Source organism: Oncorhynchus nerka, linkage group LG24, assembly GCF_034236695.1.
Source record: "Oncorhynchus nerka isolate Pitt River linkage group LG24, Oner_Uvic_2.0, whole genome shotgun sequence".
In the NCBI taxonomy this organism is placed as follows: Eukaryota; Metazoa; Chordata; class Actinopteri; order Salmoniformes; family Salmonidae; genus Oncorhynchus; species Oncorhynchus nerka.
In genome coordinates, this window is record NC_088419.1 from 47,771,266 (window position 1) to 47,796,343 (window position 25,078).

Here is a 25,078-nt window from a genome sequence, read left to right on the forward strand (position 1 = left end):
TTCTCCATTATATATATATATATTTAATTTTAATTTTATTGTACTAACAGAAAATTAGACCATTTAACAAGATAATGTAAAACATTCCCTGTCTGACAAAGGTGGCCAGGACAGGAACGTGTAAAAGAGGGACGGAGGGGGGACAAAGAGATGCATGCTAGGATGTCAAGATTCTTCCTGTAGAAGCCTCGTAACGCCACCTGTGGAATAGAAAGGCCAGAGCAGTTAGAAGGATACAACCTGAATAGGCTGCGTTTGATCACAAAACACTTAATTCATTGCTTGTTTTTACAAGAAAGTTATGGTAATTAGGCCTATCTATATTTCAATGTTTGTTAACCCTTCTCCTACAATGTCCGTCCCTGCGGAAATCTAGAGTTGTTTTTTGTTGTTGCATGGGCTGCATCTCAATCCACCACATCCGCCGATATCACCCTTCCGCATCTGCGGCAAAAGGTGGCAGTGCTAGACTGGTCAGACCATGAGACGTCCCAAAAACCAGTCTTCTCACGAAAAAGTCTAAAGCGTCCAAACGGTTTGGCCTACAAACTATTATGAGAATTCCCATGAACACGATGGTATTTTCCATTTTGCTCTAAGACCCCCACAAGCGTCACTGGACTCTTCTGAAGTCGGTTCAGCCAATCTGCCAACTTCTGTCTGTAGTGTCTGAACAGTTTGGGTTACACACTAATCTCTCACGAACACGTACATTTCAGTTGTTTTGTTCTAGGACGCCCACCACCCCCACAATACTTGTATGAAGGTCCCCTGTACCAGTTTTTAAAAATGAATTTAAGTATATATGGAGATGGGTTAAATAAATATATATAAATAAAAATAAATACAAATAGCTTCCTGATCTTTGTTATATCTCAGATATAGGACAGACACCTCAGAACAATTTATTTTGTTTTATTTGGGACAATCTGTTCTTCCAAAAGTGCTGTTTGAATGAATGCTTACGAGCCTGCTGCTGCCTGCCACCGCTCAGTCACACTGCTCTATCAAATCGTAGACTTAATTATAACATAATAACACACAGAAATACGAGCCTTAGGTCATTAATATGGTCAAATCCGGAAGCTATCGTTTCGAAAACAAAACGTTTATTCTTTCAGTGAAATACAGAACAGTTCCGTATTTTATCTAACGGGTGGCATACATAAGTCTAAATATTCCTGTTAACATTGAAGGTTGTGCAATGTATGTCATAATTACGTATAATTCTGGCAAATTAGTTTGCAACGAGCCAGGGCCCAAACTGTTGCATATACCCTGACTCTGCGCGCATTGAACACAAAAGAAGTGACACAATTTCCCGAGTTTAATATTGCCTGCTAACCTGGATTTCTTTTAGCTAAATATGCAGGTTTAAAAAATATATACTTCTGTGTATTGATTTTAAGAAAGGCATTGATGTTTATTGTTAGGTACATTAGTGCAACGATTGTGCTTTTTTCGCAAATGCGCTTTTGTTAAATAATCCCCCGTTTGGCGAAGTTGGCTGTCTTTGTTAGGAAGAAATAGTCTTAACAGTTCGCAACGAGCCAGGCGGCCCAAACTGCTGCATATACCCTGACTCTGCTTGCACATCAATGCAAGAGAAGTGACACAATTTCCCTAGTTAAAATAAAATCACTTTAGCAGGCAATATTAACTAAATATGCAGGTTTAAAAATATATACTTGTGTATTGATTTTAAGAAAGGCGTTGATGTTTATGGTTAAGTACACATTGGTGCAACGACAGTGCTTTTTTTGCGAATGCGCTTGTTAAAATCACCCATTTGGCAAAGTAGGCTATGATTCAATGATAAATTAACAGGCACCGCATCGATTATATGCAACGCAGGACAAGCTAGATAAACTAGTAATATCATCAACCATGTGTAGTTAACTAGTGATTATGTTAAGATTGTTTTTTATAAGATACGTTTAATGCTAGCTAGCGCCTTACCTTGGCTCCTTGCTGCACTCGCATCACAGGTAGTCAGCCTGCCACGCAGTCTCCTCAATGGAGTGCAATGTAATCAGCCATAATCGGTGTCCAAAAATGCAGATTACCGATTGTTATGAAAACTTGAAATCGGCCCAAATTAAATTGGCTATTCCGATTAATCAGTCGACCTCTAATCAACATATGCATATCTGTATTCCCAGTCAAGTGAAATCCATAGATTAGGGGCCTAATGAATTTATTTCAATTGACTGATTTCCTTATTTGAACTGTAACGCAGTAAAATCTTTGAAATGGTTGCATGTTGCGTTTATATTTTGTTCAGATTTGTTTTCCTTTCTTTTCCTTAAATTATGCTTTTCTATATGATAATTTAAAGATTTTTATTATGACAATTAATTAAGATAACCACTGTGGTGTGTATTTAAAATCCTCTTACATGCAGAGCAGGAGCATTTCTAATCCCAAAAGGCATGACACTATCTAAATCCCCTATTTCTATTTTTTTATTTACATGTTGTACAAGCCTTCATGGGAATTAATTGGGACCAAGACAAACATAAGTGTGCTGATGGCCAAAACGGCCAAAACAATCTATCTTGGCTCACTCTTTGCTGTGCAATTACTGCCATTACAGATGGAGGGTTTGCCCTCAAGGAAAATGACAGTATTGTTTACATTCCATATGCACCGATGGGTGCGAGCCAGGATAGGCATGGTAACAAAAACCCAAAGACCTGCACTGTACCATTACCTCTCTCTGCTATCTCTGTACCAGCGATGGGGCAGAGCCACTCTGTCTGAGACTGCCTCACTGCTCTGTATAGCAAATTACAAGGTAATATTAAATATTCAGGCAAAAGAAAGTTTGAGGGGAAGAATGGTCACTGTATGTACCACTAGGCTACAGATCCAATGGGGTTGCGATTCAAAAATATTTTTAGCAATGTGACCCATCTACAGCTTTTGGTCAACAAGACCGGTTTCTAACCAGCACCCACTCTTTCAGAGAGAACCCATTACGAATTACCTGCGAACCATCAATGGATCCAGATCCATCATTTGATAAACACTGGTGTAAAACACATACATACCTTTTACGCGGAGGGCGTTCACTCATCGATGTACTCAAAGGACTCAGGGGCCTCTGGCTCCTGTTCCTCCTCCTCAATCTTTGGGCCGTGGGCAGAGACAGACTCCACCAGCTCCTCATCTTCCTCACTGGTGTCTTTCATGATGATGATGCCACCAGTGTGCAGCTGAAGACAGACAGGGGACATGGACCAATGGCATGAGCAACTGTAGGCTGTTTGACCAATGACGACCGTCTTTTTGATCTCAAGGGCGGTGTCGTGCTGTGTTAACACCCAATACCTTGTCTGCCTCCCCGACTGATCAGTACACCCCATCAAACATCACCCACCTGCCCCACAATAATCTCAACTCAAGAGAACACACCTCATACTGTTTAAATCTCAACCTTTTTTCAGTCTCTTGGTCTGCCTGTGAGGATTTTGAGGAGATGGTTGCCTCAGTCATACACAGCTATCAAATTGCCATCGCAGTGGTTGTACTGTACATCAAGCAGCTTTGTTATCACTGTGCATCAGTGTTATAGATATGGTTGTTTAAGATATGATGCGTTTCAGGTCCACACTAAAGCGTCTGGCATGGTGAGCAATGCACAGGCTTGATTCTAACGCCTACATTATCACTGGGCAGCTAAGCTAACACTAAACTACTTACAGACCACACTACAAGGTCTTTGGAACAGTGCTCTGATTGCCTTCTATGGAACAGGTGAAATTAAATAGTCACGATATGGAGGGACATTCTGTCGGAGGCACACCCTGACCCCGCAACAATAGATTAAGAAGCAATACTCCCAAGTGGTGCAATGGTCTAAGGCACTGCATATCATTACAGTCCCTGGTTCGAAACCAGGCTGCATCACACCCGGCCGTGATTGGGAGTCCTATAGGGTGGTGCACAATTGGCCCAGCGTCGCCGGGGTAGGCCGTCATTGTAAATAAGAATTTGTTCTTGACTGACTTGCCTAGCTAAATAAAGGTTACATTTTAAAAAATACCTCTCAAGGTTGCGTACAAAAAACAAAATGGTTAATGTTTTAGAAGATCGACGAGAGCAAAGAGGCACCTGTGTCACATGATATGACCCATGATGATTGGTCTTAGCTCGACCTTGTGTTGATTTTACACGTAACCAGACAATGCTCCTTGTTATAGGAGTGGGATTACGTTAAGTGTGCGGGTGACTGCATAATGCATACATCTCATTTTATTTATTGTGGAAACCTGTCAACACTTTGCGCGGGGCCAGAGTTCAGTGGTTTAATGCCGGCAACGTTAAGACTCAGTGGGTGATGATAGGGGTCAGATATACGGTCCAAAACCAAACAACCAGGGGTTATAATCTCAGACTGAATAGAAATAAAAGATGGCTGATAAAAAAATAGCTTCATCGCTGGACCCAAAAACACACTTAAAAAAATAAATAATCTCAAACACACACCAACAGTACGTACCGGTTTGAAGGGCTGGTAGCGGCACATCTCGGGCATGTTGAGCACTTTGAGCTGGGCGGGCATCACTCTGGCTGGGTTTTCCATCAGCTGGAAGTTGGGCTCGGGCTCCTTCTTCTTCTCTTTCGCTTTCTCCTCATCTTTCTTCTCCTTCTCAGCCTCCTGTACCTCCTGAGAGTCCAACAAACCCAAACAATGCTCAGCGTTTCCCCCCCCCCCTCTTCCTGAGGAAAACCCATGACTCAGTGACTACAAAATGCATTGGATGATACAATAGATGTCAATGAGCGTAACCCCGAAATAAAGTGGGCTTTTCATGTCACACGTTTCCCGAGAACCGAAAAGTTTCAACTCTGGAAGATGTGTTGATTTTGAGATGTGTGATACATACACCTTATCTCTGTTGCACTTGGTGGACAGTGATTTGTTAGGCTATTTGCAGCACTCCGCGCAAGACAATCTCACTGTTCGGCTATCCAAACAATACAACAAACTCCCCCTCTATAAGACACTGTGTCAGGTCTGAGTTATTGGATGGTACAAGGTCCTGTGAGGGGAGCGACATGAAAATTAAGTTCCTATTACAAGCTTCTTTGGCCTGCCTTTTTTTAGTGGGTGACTTTCCGTTTCTCTGAAATGGACACACTTTCTTTTGGTCAAGTTAGTATGGCAGAAATTTGCATCATGTAGCTCCAACTCCAAAAAGTTCTGGGACACTGAAGTCCATGGAGAACAAGAGCACCTCCTCCCAGCTGCCCACTGCACTGAGGCTAGGTAACACGGTCACCACCGATAAATCCATGATTATCGAAAACTTCAACAAGCATTTCTCAACGGCTGGCCATGGCTTCCGCCTGGCTACTCCAACCTCGGCCAACAGCTCCGCCCCCCCCCCGCAGCTACTCGCCCAAGCCTCTCCAGGTTCTCCTTTACCCAAATCCAGATAGCAGATGTTCTGAAAGAGCTGCAAAACCTGGACCCGTACAAATCAGCTGGGCTTGACAATCTGGACCCTCCATTTCTGAAACTATCCGCCGCCATTGTCGCAACCCCTATTACCAGCCTGTTCAACCTCTCATATCGTCTGAGATCCCCAAGGATTGGAAAGCTGCCGCAGTCATCCCCCTCTTCAAAGGGGGAGACACCCTGGACCCAAACTGTTACAGACCTATATCCATCCTGCCCTGCCTGTCTAAGGTCTTCGAAAGCCAAGTCAACAAACAGGTCACTGACCATCTCGAATCCCACCGTACCTTCTCCGCTGTGCAATCTGGTTTCCGAGCCGGTCACGGGTGCACCTCAGCCACACTCAAGGTACAAAACGATATCATAACCGCCATCAATAAAAGACAGTACTGTGCAGCAGTCTTCATCGACCTTGCCAAGGCTTTCGACTCTCTCAATCACCATATTCTTATCGGCAGACTCAGTAGCCTCAGTTTTTCTGATGACTGCCTTGCCTGGTTCACCAACTACTTTGCAGACAGAGTTCAGTGTGTCAAATCGGAGGGCATGCTGTCCGGTCATCTGGCAGTCTCTATGGGGGTGCCACAGGGATCAATTCGGCGGTCGATTCCCTGATCTACCTCTACGCAGACGACACCATTCTGTATACTTCCGGCCCGTCCTTGGACACTGTGCTATCTAACCTCCAAACGAGCTTCAATGCCATACAACACTCCTTCCGTGGCCTCCAACTGCTCTTAAATGCTAGTAAAACCAAATGCATGCTTTTCAACCGTTCGCTGCCTGCACCCGCACGCCCGACTAGCATCACCACCCTGGATGGTTCCGACCTTGAATATGTGGACATCTATAAGTACCTAGGTGTCTGGCTAGACTGTAAACTCTCCTTCCAGACTCATATCAAACATCTCCAATCGAAAATCAAACCTAGAGTCGGCTTTCTATTCCGCAACAAAGCCTCTTTCACTCACGCCGCCAAACTTACCCTAGTAAAACTGACTATCTACCGATCCTCGACTTCGGTCATCTACAAAATAGCTTCCAACACTCTACTCAGCAAACTGGATGCAGTTTATCACAGTGCCATCCGCTTTGTCACTAAAGCACCTTATACCACCCACCACTGCGACCTGTATGCTCTAGTCGGCTAGCCCTCGCTACATATGCCTTTTGCACACAATGTATATAGACTCTTTTTTTCTACTGTGTTATTGACTTGTTAATTGTTTACTCCATGTGTAACTCTGTGTTGTCTGTTCACACTGCTATGCTTCATCTTGGCCAGGTCGCAGTTGCAAATGAGAACTTGTTCTCAACTAGCCTACCTGGTTAAATAAAGGTTAAATTAAAAATTAAAAAATAAAATAATAATCAGCCACCAACCTTGATGACAGCTGTATTGCTACCCCTATTTGCTATATATTTAACCAAAATCTAAAGGAGTGTGTCCACAGGTGTGGAAGGAAGCAAAAGTAATTTCACTACCCAAATAAAACAGCAAAGCACCTGTTGCTCGCTCTAACAGCCAGCCTGTCCGTTTGCTGTCTGTTCTTAGTAAACTGATGGAGAGAGTTGTGTTTGACCAAACAAAATGCTATGTTTCAGAGAACAACTACTGACTTTCAACATGCATATATATAAGGGAATTCATCTTGTACTGCATTGACTAAGATGACAGATGATTGGTTGAAATAAATGGATAATAAGATGATAGCTGGAGCTGTATTGTTAGATTTCAGGGTAGCCTTTAATAATATTGGCTTTACATCACCTGCCATCACATGGTTGGAGAGTGTTCGTCAATTGAAGTTCTTCGAACATCAGATATGTACAGCACTCTTAATTTTTTACAAATGATTTGCCACTGGTCTTATGCAAAGCTAGAATGAATCCACACAACATGTCAGCACCTACAGACAGTGAGCTCACTGAAATTCTAAATAAGGAGTTAGTCAGTATCAGCATAGGTGATTAACAATAACTTGGTATTAAATACATATAAAACTAAAAGCATTGTAAACTCAGCAAAAAACAGAAATGTCCTCTCACTGTCAACTGCGTTTATTTTCAGCAAACGTAACATGTGTAAATATTTGTAGGAACATAACAAGATTCAACAACTGAGACAAACTGAACAAGACTAACAGAAATGGAATTATGTGTCCCTGAACAAAGGGTGTGTGTGTGTGTGTGTGTCAAAATCAAAAGTAACAGTCAGTATCTGGTGTGGCCACCAGCTGCATTAAGTACTGCAGAGCATCTCCTCCTCATGGACTGCACCAGATTTGCCCATTATTGCTGTGAGATGTTACCCCACTCTTTTACCAAGGCACCTGCAAGTTCCTGGACATTTCAGGGGGGGAATGGCCCTAGCCCTCACCCTCCGATTCAAGGTCCCAGATGTGCTCAATGTGAATGAGATCCGGGCTCTTCGCTGGCCATGGCAGAACACTGACATTCCGGTCTTGCAGGAAATCACGCACAAAACAAGCAGTATGGCTGGTGGCATTGTCATGCTGGAGGGTCATGTCCGGATGAGCCTGCAGGAAAGGTATCACATGAGGGAGGAGGATGTCTTCCCTGTAACGCACAGCGTGGAGATTGCCTGCAATGACAAACAGGCTAAATAAGATGACGCTGTGACAAACTGCACCAGACCATGAAGGACCCTCCACCTCCAAATCGATCCCGCTCCAGAGTACAGGCCTCGGTGTAACTCTCATTCCTTCAACGATAAACGCGAATCTTACCATCATCCCTGGTCAGACAAAACTGCGACTTGTCAGTGAAGAGCTCTTTTTGCCAGTCCTATCTGGTCCAGCGTCGGTGGGTTTGTGCCCATAGGCAACGTTGTTGCCGGTGATGTCTGATGAGGACCTGCCTTACAACATGCCTACAAGCCCTCAGTCCAGCCTCTCTCAGCCTATTGCAGACAGTCTGAGCACTGATGGAGGGATTGTGCGTTCCTGATGTAACTCAGGCAGTTGTTGCCATCCTGTACCTGTCCCGCAGGTGTGATGTTCAGATGTACCGATCCTGTGCAGGTGGTGTTACACGTTCACGCAGATGAGCAGGGACCCTGCGCATCTTCCGTTTGGTGTTTTTCAGAGTCAGTAGAAAGGTCTCTTTAGTGTCCTAAGTTTTCATAACTGTGACCTTAATGGCCTACCGTCTGTAAGCTGTTAGTGTCTTAACCACCGTTCCACAGGTGCATGTTCATTAATTGTTGATGGTTCATTGAAGAAGCATGGGAAACAGTGTTTAAATCCTTTACATTGAAGATCTGTGAAGTTATTTGGAATTTTACAAATTATCTTTGAAAGACAGGGTCCTCAAAAAGGGATGTTTCTTTTTTTGCTGAGTTTATTTGGTTCAAAATATACTCCAAGACCTAAACCTCAACTGGAGTTGTGCATAGGGCTGTTGCGGTGACCGTATTACCCCCACACCTGCTTTCACGAGTCATGTAGGCAGTCAAATTCCACGTGACCGCTTAGTCACGGCAAATAGGCTTCTCCAAGCTCTGATGCTGCTGATGGTCATTAGTAGCCTACCAAACTTGCTAACTGCCTGGTACTCAGCACTCTATTGTCCCTCTAATCACTCTGACATCAATGCAAATGTAATCGAAAATCTAATCAAACACTTCATGAGAACCCATGAGCTCATGTTGCGCAACATTTCTATAGGCTATGAGGATCCCAAAAGCTTTCTATATGCTAGGCCTAATATATTTATTTCTCAACTTTCCTAATATTAAGCACATTGCTTATCTTTACAACAGGAGTATAGCCTACCTGGCTGGCATGAAAATTAACTATGGGAAAGCGTCCTCCATTACCTATTTAAGTGCATAGATGACATGCATTTTTTCCCACTGTCCCTGTTTCGAGACAGGTGCATGATAATGGTCCATTCTAAATCAAAACAAATTTCACACATATTATTTAGTATATGTAAAGACAATATTAAATCAACAATAGTCTGATGGGTGACAATATTAGCCTATCACGTCATGTGAATTATATATTATCACTTGTGAATGACGCCCAGCATAAGGCAAGAAACAAAGCCTATTTCTTTTTACTTTTTCAAATCATAGTCACAAACCTCATGTAACCTAGCCCATAGGCCTATATATGTTTTTGATAAAGTGGCCAAATAACTTAAAATTTAGCACATTTATCCGCTTTTTCAAGGGGTGTAGAACCTAACTGGCATAGATAAGCAGCACGTGAGTTTCAAGTTTGGTGAAGATCATTTTCACCACAAAAATGCAGCTTTATAGTAAAAGCATTACATGCATAGTGGCATTTGGTCACTTTTGATAAGTGTTTTCCCGTTAATGGAACATTCGTGCTTATAGCCTACTGCCATGTGTGCAATAATGTGAAGAAATAGCCTAATAGTTTATCAACATTTACAGCTGAACATTCTGCATCAGCCACATTGCGTAAAAAAGTTTTTGTTGAATGCTAGTAGTAATTATCGCATCCCACAACTATCCCAGGCTATGTTTGTAATATTTATTTCTCACACAGAATAGGTCAAATTTGTACTATGGGGGATAGTAGATTGACAAAGGCTAGTGCTTTTGCTGTTCGTTAGGCCTACTCATCTTGTTGGCCGACGAAAAGTAAATGTGGACAGTTCTTCCAATATCTTCAATATGCACCTCGGAATTAGGTAAGGATGCACGCAGTTGCATCCCCGATTTGTCTGTCTTCACCTGTAGCCTGTGAGAAAGACCCAATCACATGATGGAGAGCCAAGTGAGTGAGAGGTGCTTCTGAGCACGCAGCACTCAGGGAGTAGGTCACAACGCAGCACTTAGGGAGTAGGTCACAACGCAGGACTTAGGGAGTAGGTCACAACGCAGCACTTAGGGAGTAGGTCACAACGCAGCACTTAGGGAGTAGGTCACAACGCAGCACTTAGGGAGTAGGTCACAACGCAGCACTTAGGGAGTAGGTCACAACGGCCACTGGCCGCAAAAGGTATGATTTTTTTTTTAGGGTGCATTAAGGCCACACAAAGGGGATGCCATCGAGAAATTAGAGGCATTATCAAGTGCTTGTCAAATTGTGAATGAGAGACTAAGCTCCTGTCTCAGCCTCCAGTATTTATTCTGAAATAGTTTGTGTGTCGGGGGGCTAGGGTCAGTCTGTTATATCTGGAGTATTTCTCCGGTCTTATCCGGTGTTCTGTGTGAATTTAAGTATGCTCCCTCTAATTCTCTCTCTCTTTTGCTTTCTCCTTCTCTCTCTCTTCTCTCGGGGGACCTGAGCCCTAGGACCATGCCTCAGGACTACCTGGCCTGATGACTCCTTGCTGGCAGTCCACCTGGTCATGCTGCTGCTCCAGTTTCAATTGTTCTGCCTGCGGCTATGGAACCCTGACCTGTTCACCGAATGTGCTACCTTGTCCCGGACCTGCTGTTTTGGACTCTCTACCGCACCTGCTGTCTCTTAACTCTGAATGATCGGCTTTCAAAAGCCAACTGACATTTACTGCTGAGGTGCTGACCTGTTGCACCCTCTACAACCACTGTGATTATTATCTGACCCTGCTGGTCATCGATGAACGTTTGAACATCTTGGCCATCTTCTGTTATAATCTCCACCCGGAACAGCCAGAAGAGGACTGGCCACGTCTCAGACTGGATCCTCTCTAGGTTTCGGCCTTTCTAGGGAGTTTTCCCTAGCCACAGTGCTTCTACTTCTGCATTACTTGCTGTTTGGGGTTTTAGGCTGGGTTTCTGTACAGCACTTTGTGACATCAGCTAATGTAAAAAGGGCGTAATAAATACATTTGATTTGATTGATTAAGTGTGTAAAGCCTGCGCAAAAAAAACAAAGCAGAGCTCATGCATTTCAAGCAACTTTTTTCAAATCATCATTCGAGTTGCATCATGCAGCCCTGCAGTGTATTAAAAATCAAAACATATAGCCCACCGTTTGTAGAACAACTAAAGTTACATTAATAACTCTAAATTAAGCATATACGAGAACCTATTTCTTTGTTAACCTCTCAACAAAAGAATAGCCGCATGTGAGCACTCCCTCAAATCGTTTGGAGAAAATATTGTTTCTATTTCATTCAGCTTTGTTCAATTGTGTTCTTCATACTGTAAAATAATGCCACGGAATTCTAAGCAAAGCTTGTCTGCTAAATTAACTTGTTTAGCCCACAGCCATATGGCATAGCCAGATCAGGACAAAACATAAGGACAACTCAGAGTATGCTATTCTGTTCTGAAATAGGCTACTTTTTTTTTCTCGACCCATCTAAAACAAATAATGGATTTATTGTGAAGGTGTAGGCTATATTACATGGCTTTATTAGACATTTTAAAATGTAGATGTTTCAAAGGTCGACATCGGTGTGTGGAAGGCTGTGTGTGGAAGCCAGGAGATGCGAAATGTGTTTGTTAATTAACATAATTTACAGTGAGACCGACAGTTATTTACTTGACCATCGCCGGCTGAAGAAATTTTGTGACCGCTACAGCCCTTGTTGTGCATAACGGGTGTAACCATTGAGCAAATTGAGGAAGCTAAACTCCTAGATATAACATTGAATGTTCAATTATATTGGTCAAGTCATATTGACAAATTTGTTGTGAAGATGGGAAGGGGTATGTCTTATCAAAAGTTGACACAAATCAACTGTACTAGATGTTAAGGCTCTGATCTGTCCCATTTTGATTACTGTCTGGTAATATGGTCAAGTGCAGCAATGGAAAAACCTAGTAAAGTTGCAGCTGGCTCAAAACAGAGCAGCACATCTTGCCCTTAACTGCACACACAGAACTAACAACATTCATGACAGTTTTCATGAGAAATATTACTGCAATGAATATTCCAGATTGTCTACATAATCAAAGAACATTCAGCTCAGACAACCACACATAGCCCACAATACATGCCACCAGGGGTCTCTTCACAGTCCCCAAGTCCAAACAGAATTCACGGCAACACACAGTATTATATAGAGCCATGATCGTACGGAACTTCCTTCCATCTCCAATTACTCAAGCAAACAGCAAAATTGCCTTTAAAAAACAGATTAAATATCTAATGGAATGGCAGGGACTGAGAGCACACACAAATGCATGCACACACAATTGTTTTATGCATTGTTTGTATAATTGTTTTTCAGTATTGTTTGTATATCCTATTTTACATTTGTGTGACTGTCCTCGTCTATCAGTACATCAGTGTTTTGTTACTTGTCATGTTTTGCATGTTTGTGGATCCCAGAAAGAGTAGCTGATGCTTCTGTAAAAGATCCAAATAAACAAACAAACCTTGTGGCACTTATCAGTACCTGGCCTGTCATTCTATGTATGCCCTCCCGGTGTTACCTATCCCTGCCTCTCATCTGTTCCCTGCCCAGGCCTCTACCATGCATGTGTGGAACCGGCTGCTACCAGGGAGCCCTGCACTGTCTGACGCTAGTGGGTGCAGCGACTCGTATCAGCACACCTGTTTGTCTGTGTGTGTGTTTACTGCAGAACAAACACTCCCATATAGTGTTTGTGTGAGAAAATGGCTAAACTAAAACACTGATATAACATAAGGCCCTTCTCGTTAACCTTGATGACAGCAAGCCCAATCAATCAAAATAAGACGATCCAACTTCGCCTCAGATCGCAAAGCCATTCCTCAACAAGGACATGAAACCAAACATGGCGATAATGCCCTGTGGTCGACATCCTACTAAAAGCAATACTGATGCATAACGGTACACGTATCAGTACCGTTCGGTACTGGGACCTCGGTTTGATCTGCACTGTGAACCCACATTTGATTTATTTATACAGTACCAGTTAAAAGTTTGGACACACCTACTTTTTCAAAAGTTTCTTTTTTTCTTTCTTACATTGTAGAATAATAGTGAAGACAAACTATGAAATAACACATATGGAATCATGTAGTAACCAAAAAAAAGTGTTCAACTAACCAAAATATTTTTTATATTGAGATTCTTCAATGTAGCCACGATGCCTTGATGACAGCTTTGCATTCTCTTGGAATTCTTTCAACCAGCTTCATGAGGAAGCTTTTCCAACAGTCTTGAAGGAGTTCTCACATATGCTGAGCACTTGTTGGCTGCTTTTCCTTCACTCTGCGGTTCAACTCATCTAAAACCCTCTCAATTGGGTTGAGGTCTGGTGATTGTGGGGGCCAGGTCATCTGATGCAACACTCCATCACTCTCCTTCTTGGTCAAATAGCCCTTACACAACCTGGAGGTGTGTTTTGGGTCATTGTCCTGTTGAAAAACAAATAGATAGGCCCACTAAGCGCAAACCAGATGGGATGGCATATTGCTGCAGAATGCTGTGGTAGCCATGCTGGTTAAGTGTGCCTTGAATTCTAAATAAATCAGCAACAGTGTCACCAGCAAAGCACCCCCACACCATCACACCTCCTCCATGCTTCACGGTGGGAACAACAAATGCGGAGATCATCCGTTCACCTACTCTGCGTCTCACAAAGACACAGCGGTTCGAACCAAAAATCTCCAATTTGGACTCATGAGACCAAGGGACAGATCTCCACCGGTCTAATGTGTTTCTTAGCCCAAGCAAGTCTCTTCTTCTTATTGGTGTCCTTTTGTAGTGGTTTCTTTGCAGCAATTCGACCATGAAGGCTTGAATCACACAGTCTCCTCTGAACAGTTGATATTGAGATGTGTCTGTTGCTTGAATTCTGTGAAGCATTTATCTAGGCTGCAATCTGAGGTGCAGTTAACTCTAATGAACTTATCCTCTGCATCCTCTTTCCTGTGGCGGTCCTCATGAGAGCTATTTTTCATCAAAGCACTTGATGGTTTTTGCGACTCCACTTGAAGAAACGTTCAAGTTTTTTAAATGTTACGCATTGACTGACCTTCATGTCTTAATGATGGACTGTCGTTTCTCTTTGCTTATTTGAGCTGTTCTTGCCATAATATGGACTTGGTCTTTTAACAAATAGGGCTATCTTCTGCATACCACCCCAACCATGTCAGAACACAAATGATTTGCTCAAACGCATTAAGAAGGAAAGAAATTCACAAATGAACTTTTAAAAAGGCACACCTGTTAAATAAAATGCATTCCAGGTGACTACCTCATGAAGCTGGTTGAGAGAATGCCAAGAGTGTGCAAAGCTGTCATCAAGGCACAGGGTGGCTACTTTGAAGAATCTCAAATATAAAACATTGTTTAACGCTTTTTTTGGTAACTAGATTATTCTATGTGTTTTTTCAGAATTTTGATGTCTTCACTATTGCGGGTCCTTTTCCAACATATATATATATATATCTTTTTTTTACTCTACATTGTTGGAAAAGGACCCGCAAGTAAGCATTTCACAGTTAGTCTACGCCTGTTGTTTATGAAGCATGTGACAAATACAATTTGATTTGTTTGGTGTATTCCAGCTGTGTGCTTCATGGGTGAGTTGGTCGCATCAGTGGAGAGAGGGGCTGTGGGACCCTGCCAATGCTGAGAACTAGCTGCTCCTTAAAGGGATAGTTCCCTCATTTCATATTTTGTAATAACTGCTATCATTTTCTTACCCTTGAAATGGTCTTCTCTGCAGTAGTCGGAACTAGAAGCACAAGCATTTCGCTCCACTCGCATTAACATCTACTAACCATGTGTATGTGACCAATAAAATGTGATTAGATTAGATTTAATCTATGTGCCTGGACATGACTTCTGAGGTAAGAAATCGATAAGCAGTTTATGGATTTGGAGTGAACTACCCATTTAAAAAGCCCTGGTACCGGGCCCAAAACGTCTCAGACTGTGGTTCAGGTCTGTGAACCATTAGCACCTCACTATCAATTACACGGACCGTTCCTCAATAGGCTGTTCAATATGAGCAGAGCTCTGTTTGGTACGGGGGCTACAGGATTCTTGCTTGAGGATAGTTGAAAACAACTACATAGAAACTAAGACTTCATTTGAAGTTAAAAAATAGAAAGTGGTCTCGCCGTCATAAAAGGATGGGTTTTGTTTCCACACACTCACCACTTCCATCTTATCCTCCTCTTTCTCCTTCCTCTCCTTTTCCTTCTTCTTAGCTTTGGCTGTGATGGAGAGAACAGCAGTAGACACCTTTCATGGAGAAAGAGGGAGTGAAAGACTAAATGAAGGAAGAATTGCAAAGAAAGGTAAAACAATACTTTAGGCACTGAGGCCGATCAGAAAACTTCTTAGAACGCATGAACCACAAAATACCCCCCCTTTTTTTTTTATTACGTTATTATATTGTACCTCGGTTCTAAAATTAAACACAATTTAGGCCCTAGACTGAGCAGCTAAAATAACTTGGTCTCAGACTGCGAACATGGCAATGAAATTAAAATGACAGACTTCAAAAAGGGACACTAATAACAAAACCCTCCAAGAAATTGATCTCGTCTGAGGAAACTTCATTCAGAATGGCAGCATTCAGAGTAGCAGCAAATATGACTTCAACTGATCAAAACAATGTGACATCCTTTCGCCGTTGGGGAACTCTCACCTTCTCCTTCTCTTTCTCCTTGGGCACCTCCAGGGCCGGAGGGTAGGCGAAGGTGGAGGGCTTACAGTTGGAGCGGTATTGTACCTTGGGCATCTGGAGAGGGGGAGAGTGTGGTCAAACACCCAAAAAAAAGCAATGATTGTAAAGTCCGACCCATCACTCATTGAAAAGGGATGTTCCGTTTGACTTATTCATAGACTGGTTTGACAACAAGAAACGCTGAACACACCACCTTCCTTTGGCCACATTGATACGAATACCACTCAACATTTAAACAAAAATGAAAAAGCTATTGGTGAGCATAGTAGTTACGGTGTGTGTGTGTGTGTGTATGTATACAAGCGCATTGAGCGTTGTATCTGAAATGCGTTTTCATGGAAAGTCAGCTGTAAATAATACAAATGATTTATTTCACAGGAACAAAATAGTATAGCTCCTACTCTCTTGTCGTCAATTGATAATGCCCACAGGAAATTAATGTGTTAACATTTCCCGTCAAATTCTTAAACAGCACCATATAGGGAGCCACCACTGACCAGAGAGGCTTTCATTTAGTTTGTTATGTCATAACTCACTTCTGTTCTCTGCAGGGTGGTAAGTATGAGAGGGAAGGGGAACATAAAGTGCTTCTCTGGCTGTTAAAGCAGTGGGTGACTTCACCTGCGATAAAAGGCTGGCATGGAATGGCATGGCTGCAGTAGGGTGGCGCAATATGAGTGCTGGTAAACAACGTCTTCTCCTTAAGGCGCACAAAGCAACCATGCACAACTGCTGATCTGGGCAACTGCTAAGGCTGGAACAGGTGGAGGCAGGAGGGATCATTGTCTACAGTGCCTTGAAAGTATTCATACTCCTTGAAAGTAGTCATACCCCTTGACTTATTCTACATTTTGTTGTTTTACAGCCTGAATTCAAAATTAAATAGATTTTTGTTTTAACTCACACAATACCCCATAATGACAAAGTGAAATTAGACATTTTTGCAAATTTATTGAACATGATATACAGAAATATCTCATTTTCAGTACATAAGTATTCACACCCCTGAGTGAATAATTTGTAGAAGGACCTTTGGCACCGATTACAGCTGTGAGTCTTTCTGGCTAAGTCTCTAAGAGCTTACCACACTGGGATTGTGCAACATTCTCCCATTATTCTTTTCAAAATTCTTCAAGCTCTGTTGAATTGGTTGTTGACCATTGCTAGACAACCATTTTCAGGTCTTGCCATAGGTTTCCAAGTAGATTTAAGTCAAAACTGTAACTCCTGCACTTAAAAACATTCATTGTTTTTCATTATTGTGCATAGCATGATGCAGCCACCACTATGCTTGAAAATATGGAGAGTGGTACTCAGTAAAGTGTTGTATTGGATATGCCCCAAACATAACACTTTGTGTTCAGCACAGAAAATGAATTGCTTTGGCAAATGTATTGTAGTATTATTTTTGTGCCTTGTTGCAAACAGGATGCATGTTTTGGAATATGTGTATTATTTAAAGGCTTCCTTTTCATTCTGTCAGTTAGGTTAGTATTGTGGAGTAACTACAATGTTGTTGATTCATCCTCAGATTTCTCACATCACAGCCATTAAACTAACTGAGTTAGGAATACCTCCTGTATCATTGTAGTGATTTGATACACCATCCAAAGTGTTATTATTAACTTCACCATGCTCACAGGGAGCATATCCAATATGTTTTTTACCCATCTACCAATTTGGTGCCCTTCTTTGCGAGGCATTGGGAAACCTCCCTGGTCTTTGTGGTTGAATCTGTGTTTGAAATTCACTGCTCGACTGAGGGCCCTTACAGATAACTTTATTATGATTTTTCAATGCCGATACAGATTGTTGGAGGACCAAAAAAAAAGCCGATACCGATTAATTGGCCAATTTTTTTAATGTATTTGTAATAATGACAATTACAACAATACTGAATGAACACATTTTAACTTAATATAATACATCAATAAAATCAATTTAGCCTCAAATAAATAATGAAACATGTTCAATTTAGTTTAAATATTGCAAAAACTAAGTGTTGGAGAAGAAAGTAAAAGTGCAATATGTGCCATGTAAGAAAGCTAACGTTTAAGTTCCTTGTTCAGAACATGAGAATATATGAAAGCTGGTGGTTCCTTTTAACATGAGTCTTCAATATTCCCAGGTAAGAAGTTTTACGTTGTAGTTATATAGGAAATATAGGACTATTTCTCTCTATACCATTTGTATTTCATATACCTTTGACTATTGGATGTTCTTATAGGCACTTTAGTATTGCCAGTGTAACAGTATAGCTTTCGTACCTCTCCTCACTCCTACCTGGGCTCGAACCAGGAACACAATGACAACAGCCACCCTCGAAGCAGCGTTACCCATGCAGAGCAAGGGGAACAACTACTCCAAGTCTCAGAGCGAGTGTCGCTTGAAACGCTATTTGCGCGCACCCCGCTAACTAGCTAGCCATTTCTCATCACATCGTTACACCAGCCTAATCTCGGGAGTTGATAGGCTTGAAGTCATAAACAGCAGAGCTGCTGGCAAAACACACAAAAGTGCTGTTTGAATGAATGCTTATGAGCCTGCTGGTGCCTACCATCGCTCAGTCAGACTGCTCTATCAAATCATAGACTTAATTATAACATAATAACACACAGAAATGCGAGCCTTGGGTCATTAATATGGTCGAATCCTATAACTATAATCTCGAAAACAAGACGTTTATTCTTTCAGTGAAATATGGAACCGTTACGTATTTTATCTAACGGGTGGCATCCCTAAGTCTAAATATTCCTGTTACATTGTAAATTAGTTCGCAATGAGCCAGGCGGCCCAACCTGTTGCATATACCCTGACTCTGCGTGCAATGAACACAAGAGAAGTGACACAATTTCACCTGGTTAATATTGCCTGCTAACCTGGATTTATTTTAGCTAAATATGCAGGTTTCAAAATATATACTTCTGTGTATTGATTTTAAGAAAGGCATTGGTGTTTATGGTTAGGTACACGTTGGAGCAACGACAGTCCTTTTTCGCGAATGCGCACTGCATCGATTATATGCAATGCAGGACACGGCAATACGCCATGTTTATGTGTTGCAAGACCAACCCATGTAGTAAGCTCCAGCATAAAGAGTCATGCGCTATTGAATTTTCATACCAGAAGGAGAAACACATATTACGCATTGCATTGTTTGGTGAACGCGCAGATTCAGCTGTTTATATATCAATTATTATGGCGACTAAGTCAAGTCTAGATATACAGATGTACACACAACTTTAGAATAAATTGATTGGGAAGGTGAGACAGAGATTTTTGTTGGACGCTTCATTTAGCGATTGTGGAAGAATATTTTTTGAACTGGAGAGGACATCATTTTGGACTGGTAAGTTCTTATCATGCTAATACCCTTGTTTGAAATTAATATAAAATATTATGCGATTTTTAAATTTATTTTAGAAGCAATATATAAACATTTAATGTCATGAAATGTGAGATGCGTGTGTCTGCCGCCCCACCCCAACCCACACGAAATAGCCTATTTGAGGTTGTTGAGGAGAGGGCAGGACCACATCAATGGCCAAAGTGAAATGGAGACAGTAGATACAGCTGGTCTGTTGTAATATAATAAAGACAGTAGATCTAGCTGGTCTGTCATAATATAATAGAGACAGTAGATCTAGCTGAAATGTCATAATATAAAAGAGACAGTAGATCTAGCAGGTAATAATAATATATTCAACCTTCAACTCTCTATATATATCTGTTTATACAGGGCTCATATGTGAAACTATTCTAACTGAACATTTTCTTTCACAGTGACACTGACTCCGAATGGGAGTCTTATCCGGTGTCCTGTGTGAATTTAAGTATGCTCTCTCTAATTCTCTCTCTCGGAGGACCTGAGCCCTAGGACCATGCGTCAGGACTACCTGGCATGATGACTCCTTGCTGTCCCCAGTCCACCTGGCCTTGCCGCTGTTCCAGTTTCAACTGTTCTGCCTGCGGCTATGGAACCCTAAAACTGTTCATTTTTACTCTTGAGGTGCTGTCCTGTTGCACCCTCTACAACCACTGTGATCTCCACCTGGCACAGCCAGAAGAGGACTGGCCACCCCTCATAGCCTGGTTCCTCTCTAGGTTGCTTCCTAGGTTTTGGCCTTTCTAGGGAGTTTTTCCTAGCCACCGTGCTTCTACACCTGCATTGCTTGCTGTTTGGGGTTTTAGGCTGGGGCTATATTAATAGATTTGATTTGATAGAGGACTGAGTGTCTTCCAAATATTGAAAGTGTGTAAATAGTTACCCATGTTATTTTGTAAATGTATATATATTTTTTCCATTATTTTTTTTCTCAATTCTTGGGGGTGTTAGACTACCATTTTGGTATTTTGTATATAGTTATTTGTTTCAAAATGTATACCTTCACCAATTTGGCCACTTGGGTACATTTGGGCTACTTGTGTGGGACACCTGGGTGACTTCATGATAAATGTCATGTAAGCACACTCATTTTGGAAGTTATCATTCTGAAACTTTGCACAAGTACTGTTGCCCTCATATTTTTCACTGAAATTGTCCCCATCATCCTATCTGAATGTTTGTTTTATCTTGTTCATTTGAAAGATATACGTTTTTTATTTTTGTGTTTTTTTTCATTGTTTTATCTAAACCAGATCTATTGTGTGTTATTCTCCTACATTAAATTCACATTTACACAAACTTCAGAGTGTTTTCTTTCAAATGGTACCAAGAATATGCATATCCTTGGTTCTGTGCCTTAGATTTGGGTATGTCTTCAGGCGGAAATTGCACAAAGTAGGGGGGAGCTGCAAGAGGTTAACAATTAGAGTATATGGTCATTTTTAGATATGAAATGATCAACTTTAACCTGTATAACGAGGACAGCAATCCCTTTGCGAGGCACAATGCATGGCCAAAGCTGGAAGAGAAAATAATCTCACTAAAAACTTCCAAATAAGTCAAAACCATTTGATTTTGGGTTGGGGGTGAAATCCCAAAAGATGTGCTTATACATTCATTGGCTATGTCATAGCTAATTTGTAAACATACCTATACATCTATATATAGGAGAAATGTCCTCTGGTCTGATGAAACAAAAATAGAACTGTTTGGCCATAATGACCATCATTGTGTTTGGAGGAAAACGGGGGAGGCTTGCAAGCCGAAGAACACCATCCCAACCGTGAAGCACGGGGGTGGCAGCATCATGTTGTGGGGGTGATTTGCTGCAGGAGGGACTGGTGCACTTCACAAAATAGATGGCATCATGAGGGAGTAAAATTATGTGGATATATTGAAGCAATATCTCAAGACATCAGTTAAAGCTTGGTCGCAAATAGGTCTTCCAAATTGACAATTACCCCAAGCAAACTTCTAAAGTTGTGGCAAAATGGCTTAAGAACAACAAAGTCAAGGTTTTGGAGTGGCCATCACAAAGCCCGGACTTCAATCCTATAGAAAATGTGTGTGCGAGCAAGGAGGCCCACAAACCTGACTCAGTTACACCAGCTCTGTCAGGAGGAATGGGCCAAAATTTACTCAACATATTGTGGGAAGCTTGTGGAAGGCTACCCAAAACTTTTGACCCAAGTTAAACAATTTAAAGGCAATGCTACCAAATACTAATTGAGTGTACTGTATGTAAACTTCTGACCCACTGAGAATGTGATGAAAGAAATAAAAGCTGAAATAAAAAATTCTCTGCTATTATTCTGACATTTCACATTCTTAAAATAAAAAGGGGTGATCCTCACTGAATTATATGTCAGGAATTGTGAAAAACTGAGTTTAAATGTAGTTGGCTAAGGTATATGTAAACTTCCGACTTCAACTGTACATGCGTATACTTCAGATGCACCCCACTCACACACGTTGTTTACCTTGAGGTCCTTGTTGAGCCCGATGATGGCGGTGGGGGTGAAGGCCAGGGAGAGGAAATGGGAAAGGGGGAACCAGAACCAGAACTGGGTGAATACCAGCAGGCCCACCACTGATGGCATGTGGGTGTGGCCAGTCCTCGACTGCAGCGAGATGGTGACGTTACGGCCACCTACACACACACACACAGGAAGGAGAGTTTTTGACATATTCGTGATAATACAGTTGTGATAATCTTTGTGCTTTGGCAACAATGATCTTCCACTTCAGTCAACCATAAATCAGAGAAATAGAGAGACAAAAAGACATAATTAGGTGCAAAAGGGGGATACAATGAAACTAATCTCGTTCTCTGACACTTCCGCCCAAATGCGCTAAGTGTCTGGTGGACCAAAGAGTCAAACTCGGCCTTCGTCAGCCAATACAGAAAGACAGGGAGAAACTCCCGGCGCATAGACATTGGTTTAATCTACCAACCAACCATCTCCTATAACATCTTCCCCCTAATCCTCCCCAGTATGTGTCTTGTGCACCTCGGTTATGGAGCCACGCTTCACAGTAGTGTGATTTGCAAAAATGGACAAATACAGAATTCTATAGTCACTCCAACTAATGCCAACTTTTAATTGTTGATGTCCTAGGCTTACCGTTGCATTCGGAAAGTATTCAGACCCCTTGACTTTTTCCACGTTACAGCCTTATTCTAAAATGGATTTAATAGTTTTTTTTCCCCCCTCATCAATCTACACCAAGCCTGGGCAAGGGCCAGCCCGGGGAAAGTATACGGCCTGTGACATGATTCAATACGGGCCACGGAATCATGCTCAGATCACAGAGAATTTGCGATAGTAACGTTTTGAAAAACGTATGTTAGTCAAATTAAAAGCCCAATGAATACTCGCCTTTGCGTAACAATTTAAGGCCCACCGCTTGTGGGACATTTATTTTGAATGCACATATGAATAACTGCATGAGGACAGACAGTGACTGACAGGCTAACACACGTCACAGTTACAAATAGTAGCTAGCTAGAAATTGTGCAATAATGTGTTTTTCAAAGACTTCAAAGGAAAGGAAAGTAGACAATGAATTTAGGGTGTTCCAGCAAGAGTGGACATCGAAATATTTATTTATTGAGGTATCAGGGAAAGCTGTGTGCTTAATTTGCAAAGAGAGCATCGCTGTCTTGAAAGACTACAACTTGTCCCGACATTTCCAGATGAAGCATGCATAAAAATATAGGAATATGTCTTCTGAGCAGAGGGCAGGTGCATTGAAAGCGTTGCTTTCTCAGTTGGAAAATCAGCAAGGACTTTTCACAAAATTTCACAAAACTTTTCACATTCAGCAAACGACAGAATTGCGAAAGCTAGCTATGTACTGTCTCACAAAATTGCTAAACATAGCAAGCCAATCACTGAAGGTGAAATCATTAAAGAATGTTTAATTGACTCTGCAGCAATACTTGCCCCGACAAGAAAGAGCTGTTTGAAAATGTTTCCCTGTCAAGACAAACAGTGACACGGCGTGTTGAGGACATTGCAGAGAATATGGAACAACAGTTGAAAGACAAGGTAAAGGATTTCACATATTTCTCCTTGGCCCTAGATGAGAGCAGTGATGCAGGTGACAAGACGCAGTTGTTGATATTCTTACGAGACATAACCCCAGACTTTAAAATTACAGAGGAGCTTGCTTCAGTGCAGTCAATGAAGAGCACAAACACAGGGAAACATTTATTGGAGGAGGTTTTGAAAAGTGATCCAGTGTGACCACTGATGGGTGCCCAAACTTGACAGGAAAAAACATTGGTCTTTTGAAAAGGATACAAGATCAAGCAGCTGAGCTGAACCCAGATAAGAAAATGATTTTCCTGCATTGCATTATTCATTTGGTGCTGCTCTGTAAATGTGTTCTGAAAATTAGCCATGTTGTGAATACAGTCAGTAAAGTGGTAAACTTCAAAAGAGCAAAATCTTCAAAATCACAGACAGTTTGTCTCACTGTTGGATGAGACAGTCAGGTCATGCAGATCTCCCCTACCACACAAATGTGAGATGGCTGAGTTTGGGGAAGGTGCTTAAAAGGGTGTGGGACCTGAAGTCAGAGATTGCTGAGTTTTTGCAAATGAAAGGAAAATGTGGATTTCCCTCAGCTGCAAGATAAAGAATGGTTGGCTGATTTTGCCTTCACCGTGGACATCATGGCCCCCATGAATGAACTGAATTCCAAACTACAAGAGAAGGGCCTTTTTGCACATCAGATGTACAGCCTTGTCAAAGCCTTCAAGGGAAACTTACTCCTCCTGACCCGCCAAGTAGAAGTCAACAATCTCACCCACCTTCCAACACTACTAGTCTGTTCTAGAGGTCGACCGATTATGATTTTTCAACACCGATACCAATTATTGGAGGACCCAAAACAGCGGATACCGATTAATTGGCCGATTTTTATACATTTGTAATAAAGACAATTACAACAATGCTGTTAATATAATACATAAATAAAATCTATTTAGTCTCAAATAAATAATGAAACATTCTCAATTTAGTTTAAATAATGCAAAAACCAAGTGGTGGAGAAGAAAATAAAAGTGCAATATGTGCCTTGTAAAAAAGCTTACGTTTAAGTTCCTTGCTCAAAACATATGAAAGCTGGTGGTTCAATATTCCCAGTTAAGTTAAGAAGTTTTAGGTTGTAGTTATTATAAGAATTATGACGTGTCGACTATTTATTTCTATACCATTTGTATTTCATATGCCTTTGACTATTGTATGTTCTAATAGCCACTTTAACATTGCCAGCCTAATCTCAGGAGTTGATAGGCTTGAAGTCCTAAACAGCGCTGTGAAGCAAGCATTGCTAAGAGCTGCTGGCAAACGCTGTAAAGATTGAATGAATGCTTACGAGCCTGCCGCCGCCTACCAATGCTCAGTCAGACTGCTCTATCAAATCATAGACGTAATTATAATAAACACAGCAATACAAGCCGTTGGTCATTAATATCATCAAATCATCAAGAAACTATAATTTCGTAAATAAAATGTTTATTCTATCAGTGAAATACGGAACAGTTCCGTATTTTATCAAACGGGTGGCATCCATAAGTCTAAATATTGCTGTTACATTGCACAACCTTCAATGTTATGTCATAATTATGTAAAATTCTGGCAAATTAGTTTCCATT

At 41.5% G+C, this 25,078-nt stretch overlaps 1 protein-coding gene across 2 annotated transcripts in view; it reads right to left on the reverse strand.

The window, feature by feature from the left end:
• LOC115108058 (26S proteasome non-ATPase regulatory subunit 1-like) overlaps positions 1-25,078 on the reverse strand; it is a 105,156-nt gene continuing 80,078 nt past the window's right edge. Inside the window, exons 20-25 of one of the 2 annotated variants that reach the window (XM_029631975.2) lie at positions 21,894-22,063; positions 15,990-16,082; positions 15,494-15,580; positions 4,505-4,672; positions 3,054-3,218; positions 1-200 (exon numbers count right to left, since the gene is read on the reverse strand). In XM_029631975.2, the coding sequence (XP_029487835.1) occupies positions 3,072-3,218; positions 4,505-4,672; positions 15,494-15,580; positions 15,990-16,082; positions 21,894-22,063 (665 nt within the window). In that variant the 3' untranslated portion in view covers positions 1-200; positions 3,054-3,071. Of the gene's footprint in view, positions 201-3,053; positions 3,219-4,504; positions 4,673-7,512; positions 8,073-15,493; positions 15,581-15,989; positions 16,083-21,893; positions 22,064-25,078 lie in introns of those variants that run through there. The other variant, XM_065008932.1, reaches the window with a different exon arrangement.